The sequence below is a fragment of the Rhinoraja longicauda genome, chromosome 6, assembly GCF_053455715.1.
Source record: "Rhinoraja longicauda isolate Sanriku21f chromosome 6, sRhiLon1.1, whole genome shotgun sequence".
Classification (NCBI taxonomy): domain Eukaryota; kingdom Metazoa; phylum Chordata; class Chondrichthyes; order Rajiformes; family Arhynchobatidae; genus Rhinoraja; species Rhinoraja longicauda.
The window spans coordinates 54592173-54599647 of NC_135958.1; the positions used below are offsets into that span (position 1 = coordinate 54592173).

General features: G+C 45.1%; 1 protein-coding gene across 1 annotated transcript; it reads right to left on the reverse strand.

Annotated features, from left to right (window-relative positions):
* Positions 1–433: 433 nt before the first annotated feature.
* On the reverse strand, positions 434–1693 carry LOC144594469 (RING finger protein 222-like). Its single transcript, XM_078400985.1, has one exon. It carries the CDS (start codon positions 1389–1391, stop codon positions 810–812), a length of 582 nt encoding a protein of 193 aa, XP_078257111.1. The 5' UTR covers positions 1392–1693; the 3' UTR covers positions 434–809.
* Positions 1694–7475: the final 5782 nt, after the last annotated feature.

Sequence of the window (7475 nt, forward strand, 5' to 3'; positions counted from 1 at the left end):
GACGTCGATTAGAACAACTAGACCGTGCTTCGAGACTTGTCCAAAGAGATATGCGGCATGTGGACTATTGCTGCAGTTATGCCGCCTACAATATGAATAAAGTCCCGAGACAGTGTATGAACCGACATTTTCCAGCCAAAGCTCACACTGCCCGAGCCACCACGTAAAGATAAGACCTTTACAACTGTGTGTCCGTGGACATTCTGCACTGGTGCAAAAGTTAGTACATTCAAGTGCTCAGAATTTTGGAGTGAAGTTTTGGTTGCGTTACCAGTGTAAATTATTATTTTTTAATCAACTCGGTACAACTAGTCTATTTCTCAGAGCTGCACAAATTTTTGCGAGATGCTTTTAAGTTGGAACAAGTTGCCAATAAGATTACTTACTCGATTTTGAAGAGTTAGCAAATGCTCACAATTTTAATATGCACGTTTTTAAATAACATATACTGGGATCATAAAAAGTCGTGTCGGTGCAAATTTGTATTTCCTGCAATCGGCCCGTGTCTCTCAAAGAGTTAACCGAAGTGACTGTACACGTCTCAAGAAAGGTCCCGACCTCAAACGTCGCTTGTCAATGTTCTCCAGAGATACTGCTAGTTACTCCAGCACTTCGTGTCCTTTTCCCCCCTTGTAAACCAGCTACTGCAGTTCCTCGTGTCTGCCCATCTTGCCAAATTACTTTCACGGAAAGTAGAGGTGAAATGGAGACGGCTCCATATAAATCCCCCTTTTTAAGGTTTGCAAACTTGCTTCTTGTGGGCGAAAGTTTGAAAGTAGTGTGCTGTGTGTGTGCCTGGCACCGATGGCTCATTTAAAGGAGGTGATCCAGGGCAGAATGGCAGCGACCACGGCCCCAATGATGATGAAGCAGAGAAGGACTAAGACCCAGCGCAACCTGCACCGCCTGTGATCCACAACCACGGCATCCCCAGGCACCCGCAACTCCTCCTCGCTCATCGGCCTCCCCCGGCCACTGATCACGAAAATCTGGCTACTCCCCATCGCTGGGCTCCGGAGCGAGGGGGAGAAAGTCGGCGGGCAGGAGCAGAGCAAGAGCCGGAGGAAGGAGCGCCTGGGCGGGGCGAGCACCTCTCCAGAGTCGGGCGGTGCGCTCCTGGGCTGGGACGAGATGACCGACAGAGGGATCTCCAGGATCTGCTTGTCCTCTTTGCTCCTGGCTACCCAGCCCAAGCTCCTTCTGTGCAGGAAGGTGACATGCCGACATACCGGGCACACCACCTTCTTGGGCTTGTCTTGCTGGTTGATCACCGTCTTCACCAAGCAGTCGTGGCAGAAGACGTGGTTGCAGGTCAATGTCCTGAGCGACTGGTTCTGGCGAGAAATCTTCTCGTAGCAGATGGGGCATTCGGAGCCAGCCTCCTCCGACATCCTCCAACTCCAGCCTGTCTCCTCCCTTGCTACACACACACACAAACTCTCGGCACTGGTCCCGGGGCACAAAGGGCAAAAGCCAACAAGGACCCAAACGCATCGGCGTGTGGTCCTCCCCGAGATGTTGAGGCTTGTGGTGTCAGGAGCGCTTTGGTGAAACACCTGCCTTATAATAAGTGCATCTTCCCATCCGCATTCCACAACAAGGCCGGTGAGGTGGTGGCTCCAATCCTAGCTGGCAGGTGATCAGCCCTACAGTGTCGTTGGACTTGTTCAGCAACCAACCCATTTTTCAGCCTCCACCGCGAGCAACTGAGGCAGCGTTCAGGAAGCTGGGAGGAATCTTCCCCGTACCGTATTGTGTGGAGGAGCATGAGACACTTCAGAGCTCTGCAGCCAGAACTGGGCGGCGCTGGCTTTTACAGGCGGCAGATTCACGGCCGCTTCAGGTTCACACCAAACGGAGACTGAACTTGCTTCTGAAGAAGGGTCTCGACCCGAAACATCACCGATTCCTTCTCTCCAGAAATGCTGCCTGTCCCGCTGAGTTACTCCAGCATTTTTGTGTTTATCTTCGTTTAAACCCAGCATCTGCAGTTCCTACCTACACATTTCGTCTGATTCAGCTATGTTAAATTCGCCAGCACCCAAAACTACTCCCTGTCTCACCTGTGTCTTATGTCTTGTGCCAGTGTAAGAACAGAAGCGAGACACAAAATAACTGCAGATACTGGACCCGCTGAGTTACTCCAGCACTTTGTGTAACAAAATAAGGTCACATTTATTTTTATTTTCTTTCTCTCTCTCTTTCTCTCTCTTTCTCTCTCTTTCTCTTTCTCTCTCCTTCTCTTTCTCTCTCTTTCTCTTTCTCTCTCTCTCTCTCCCCCTCTCTCCCCCTCTCCCTCTCTCCCCCTCTCCCCCTCTCTCTCCCTCTCTCTCTCTCTCTCTCTCTCTCTCCCTCTCTCTCTCTCTCTCTCTCTCTCGTATAGTATATTATTTTCTGGATTGTGCGCAGAACAAACCATTTAACTGTACATTACACTGTATCTAGGTGCATATGACAATAGCGCGTCTGTCGCTACTGTCATACTGGTTTTTCCAACCACTTTAGGTCAAAGATGCAAGAGTTCGCGTTTTGTTCGCTTTTTTCATATTCCTTTCCGATTGGGAAAGTACAATTTTGAATTTAAACGGAGGGGCAGCATTTCTGGGTTAGCAATCGATGTTTTAATTTTTTTTTAAAAACTTAATGTCAGCAGCCTTAAAAGCGAAAAGGAGATCCTAATTTAAATCTCGAACCAGTTCATTTTGTATCTGAAATTTGAGCCGCCGCAGTGTGTTTGCATTTGTAATGTTGACGGATGTGTCATTGGTGATAGATAGCTCAGTCAGTTTGTTCCAACGCGCGTTCAGCGGCTCCATGAAACGCGCATTTAATCAGTTCAGAGGATAATTGTGGTCTGTCATTACATAAAGCCACACAATAACCACCGCTTTGTCAGTACATCTTCTGGAAACGTGTGTGGCACTTCGAGTTTAATCTGCCCACAGTCTCACAGTGTGTTCAAGGTTCTTAACGCCTTCTGGACTATAGAGACGGGAAAGGGAAGTCGCGGGTGGAATACAAATAATAACAATGCTAACTTAAAGTTAGATTTTCCAAGTAATGCTACAGTCCATTTTAATTTTAATTAATTTATTTTTGAATTAATTGGTATTGATTAATTGGTATTGGTATTGGTATTGGAATTAATTGACTGGAAGTGTGAAATTACATGAACTGGAAAATTGGTGAGACAATTTTTAAGGTGAGAGGGGGTAAGATTTAATAGGAACCTGAGGGGTAACTTTTTCACACAGAGAGAGGTGGGTATATAAAATGAGCTGCCAGTGGAGGTACTAAACTTAAACTAAACTAAACAGCATTTAAAAGAATGTAAAAGAATATAGACAAAAAAAATGCTGGAGTAACTCAGCGGATCAGGCAGCATCTCTGGAGAGATGTTTGGGTTGGAGACCTTCATTCAGACTGAGAATCAGGGGGGAGTGAAACCTGGATACATGAAACCAGTCAGAACAAATCAGAGCTGGCACCGATGACCAAGGAAAGCTGGAGCCCACAATGGTCCATTGGTGGCTGTGGAAGATGTAATAACAAAGGGATATATTGATGTGAACAGTGGAACTTGCAGGACAACTAGGTGGAGGGGCGGAGAGGGTGAGGGGATGCAGGGGTTACTTGAAATTGGAAAAATCACCAATCATACTGCTGAGTTGTAAGCTGCCAAGCGAAATAGGAGATGCTGTTCCTCCAAATTCAGACAGTGGAGGAGGCCTGGGACAGAAAGGTCAGTGTGGGAATGGAAATGGGAGTTAAAATGTTTGGCAACCGGGTGATCGTGTAAACTTTAAAAGACATTTGGACAGGTACATGGATAGGAAAGGCTTCGAGTGATAATGGCCAAACTCAGGCAGGTGGGCCCAATGTAGATGGGGCTTCTTTGTTGGTATGGGTGAGGTGTGCAGAAGGACTTGTATCCACCCTGTATGACGCTATGACTAATTGAAGCTCTGGTTATCGTTTGAAGATGGAAAACCAGATCATTAATTTTTAGTACGTTTCCTCCTTGATTATAGTGTTAGAATCATAGACAATATGGTACATAAAGGCCCATTTCGGCCCTAGGGAGTAATTACTGATTACTGGTTGCTATGATGGTTACACTTTAAACAGCCCAGTCCATCAGACGTTTGTCACTTCCTTCCATTCCTTCAGCGGTAGAGTTGCTGCCTTACAGCGAATGCAGCACCGGAGACTCAGGTTCGATGCTGACTACGGGCGCCGTCTGTACGGAGTTTGTACGTTCTCCCCGTGACCTGCGTGGGTTTTCTCCGAGATCTTCAGTTTCCTCCCATACTCCAAAGACGTACAGGTTTGTAGGTTATTTGACTGGGTAAATGTAAAAATTGTCCCTAGTGTGTGTAGGATAGTGTTAATGTGCGGGGATCGCTGGGCGGCGCGGACTCGGTGGGCCGAAGGGCCTGTTTCCGCGCTGTATCTCTAAATCTAAATAAATCTAAATCTAAAATCTAAATCTAAAAAAAATCTTCTATCTTCACGGTGCAGTGCATCAGGAAGGCTGAAGGTATCGTCAAGGATGACTGCCACCCTGGCCATTTCCTTTTTCCCTTTTTTACCCTGTCGGTGAAGATACAGAAGCTGGAAAGCATGGATGTCCAGAACAGCCTCTTCCCCACTGCTATCACACGCTGGAACTAAACACCTCTTTCACACCCTCGTGTTTATTGTCAGAAACAATCACCTCTTTCACAAATCCCTGCTCTACCTGGAGGAGAGGAGCATCAGGGGGGCGGGACAAAGGAAGGATATAGGTGGAGACAGGAAGATAGAGGGAGATCTGGGAAGGAGGAGGGGAAGGGGGGGCAGAGGAACTATCTAAAGTTGGAGATAGAAGCAGTCCCTGCTCTACCTGTCTTGGTTTTTGCATGATCATGGTCTGGTTTATTTAAGGTACATTAATGCTGTCGCTGTAAAACCAATGTGCCTGCGAAGCTGCAGCAAGTAAGAATTTAATTGTTCCTTTTACATCCGATGCATATGACAAATAAGTATTTTAAATTGATCTGAATTGAAAGATACAGCACGGGAACAGGCCCTTCAGCCCGAGTCCATGCAGATCATCGATCGCCCTTCACACTAGCTCGATGTTATCCCACTTTTGCATTCACTCCTTGCACACTTGAGACAATTTAGAGACCCATCAACCTACAAACCTACACGTGTTTGGGAGGTGGGAGGAGCTCGGAGGAAACCCACGCAGTCACAGTGAGAACGTGCAAACTCCACCCAGACAGCACCTGAGTTCAGGATCTTGAGACAGCAGCTCTACCAGCTGCGCCACAGTGCCGTCTACTTTTTGGAGATTCAGAGCGGAAACAGGCCCTTTGGCCCACCGAGTCCGTGCCGACCAGTGATCCCCGTACACTAACACCATCCCACACACTCGGGACAATTTACAATTTTACCAAAGCCAATTACCCAACAAACCTGTACGTCCTTGGAGCGTGGGAGGAAACTGGAGCACCCAGAGAAAACCCACATGGTCAAGAGAGAACGTGCAAACTCCATACCGACAGCACCCGTAGTCAGGATCAAATCCGGGTCTCTGGTGCTGTAAGGTTGCAGCTCTACCACTGTGCACTATGCTGTCCACTCTTGAAAATCGAATGCCGCGCACAAAGCAATCGCCCAAACTGATATTAGTTTCTCTGACATAGAGGAGATCACATTGTGAACACCCAGCGTCTCCAAGTGGAAGAAGCAAATTTTGTATTTTTTGGTTTTACTGCAGATTTCCAGCTTTTGCAGGTTTTAGGTTTTCACCAACATTTGTGTACTTGCGCTTATCCACAGATCTGTCTCACACCTGATTTTGCCAAGTCATTTGCACATAAATAACAGAAAGCACTGTTCGCACTGTTCACACTGCTCATCCTTTTATTGCAAATTTGGGCTTTGACATTAATGAGAATCTAAATTCATGGCATTATTTAGTGGGCGCTATAAATATGAAATGCATGTGTTTTTACTTTGTAGAATTGCATAAATTATTTAAATTAAGTATTTGGAACAGATTTAAAGATCGCTTGCTTATGGTGCAGACTTTTGTGAATTGGAGTGTGTGCAATTAAACAGTTTTTTCCGTGATCAGCAGGTTCTGTGGGATTTTCGATCAGCTAATGTTATATTAAGTCCACCATTGTTTTATTTCATTCATGGGTCGTTCAGTTAAATGGATGCTGTTAATTGGCCCAGTGTAGATGTTTAGGTGCAGGTTTATTATTGTCACGTGTACCAATGTCCAGGGAAAAGCTTTGTTTTGCATGCAATCCAATCAAAACTGATAACATTATACATAAATACAATCAAGACAAACTCACGAACAATTGGTGGAGCAAAGGGAAAGATGCAGAGTGCAGAATATAGTTCTTTGCATCGTAGCGCAGCAGTTCCAGAGACAAAGTCCGACGTCCACAATGAGGTGAGGAGAATCGGACTGTACCCTAGCTTATGGAAGGACCATTCAGGAGCCTGATAACAAAGAGGTAGCTGTTCCTGAGTCTGGCGGAGGGCTCTTTGAAGCTTCTGTATCTTCTGCCTGATGGGAGTGAGGAGAAGAAGGAATGACGAGAGTGGGAAAGGTCTTTCATCATGATTATGTTGGTTGCTTTCCAGAGGCAGCGTGAAGTGTAGATGGAGTCAATGATGTGGAGTCTGATCTCGGCTACATCCACAACTCTGCAGTTTCCTGCTTTCTTGGAGAGTAACAAATGGATATCTGTGTGAAAATATGGCCAAGGAAAATAAATCCAGTAAAGGAATTGATGGGATTGTTCTGAGACCTAGCATTGACTTGATCGGCTAAATGGCTTCCATCTACCGCATAAGGAAATATGTGAAATGTGGGGATGGGAACATTGCGTACAAGGTCCACATTCATTGCCCACTCCTACTTGCCATGATGTCCTTTCAACAGACTGTGCAACTTATACACAAATGTGATCTCTATACTTGATTTTATGATGACGTTTAAGTTTGAATGTTAAATTTATGACCTATGGTATTAAAATAATTTATTACTATGTATTCAGCAGAATTTAAATTAGTTGTGATTATGCTTTCAAGTATGAAAGAGCTCCTTTTATTTTATAAACTTTAAACTTGCCAAATATTTTCTTATTTTACCGCCAGTCACATTCTGACACATGCTTATGTTTTTTTAATGATGGTAATTCTGCGATAGGCAGTAATTTCCCATGCTGATCCTCCTAATTTCATTAAAGGCACTCAGACTTATATTTTCCATTTAACTTAGTTTGTAATCAACAATTCTTGGTCCATACAAATATAAATCATTCAATTTGAATAAACGTCCTCATATGGTAGGGAACCTAATGAAACTGAGTAATTAAATTTGCAGCAAAAATCAAGTCCTGGAGGAACTCAGCAGGTCAGGCAGCCTCTGTGGAAGGAATGGACAGACAAAGTCTGTAGTCAGG

Bases quoted from the DNA above. Each gene is read 5' to 3' on its own strand.
- LOC144594469 (XM_078400985.1), bottom strand. From the start codon at position 1,391: ATGTCGGAGGAGGCTGGCTCCGAATGCCCCATCTGCTACGAGAAGATT.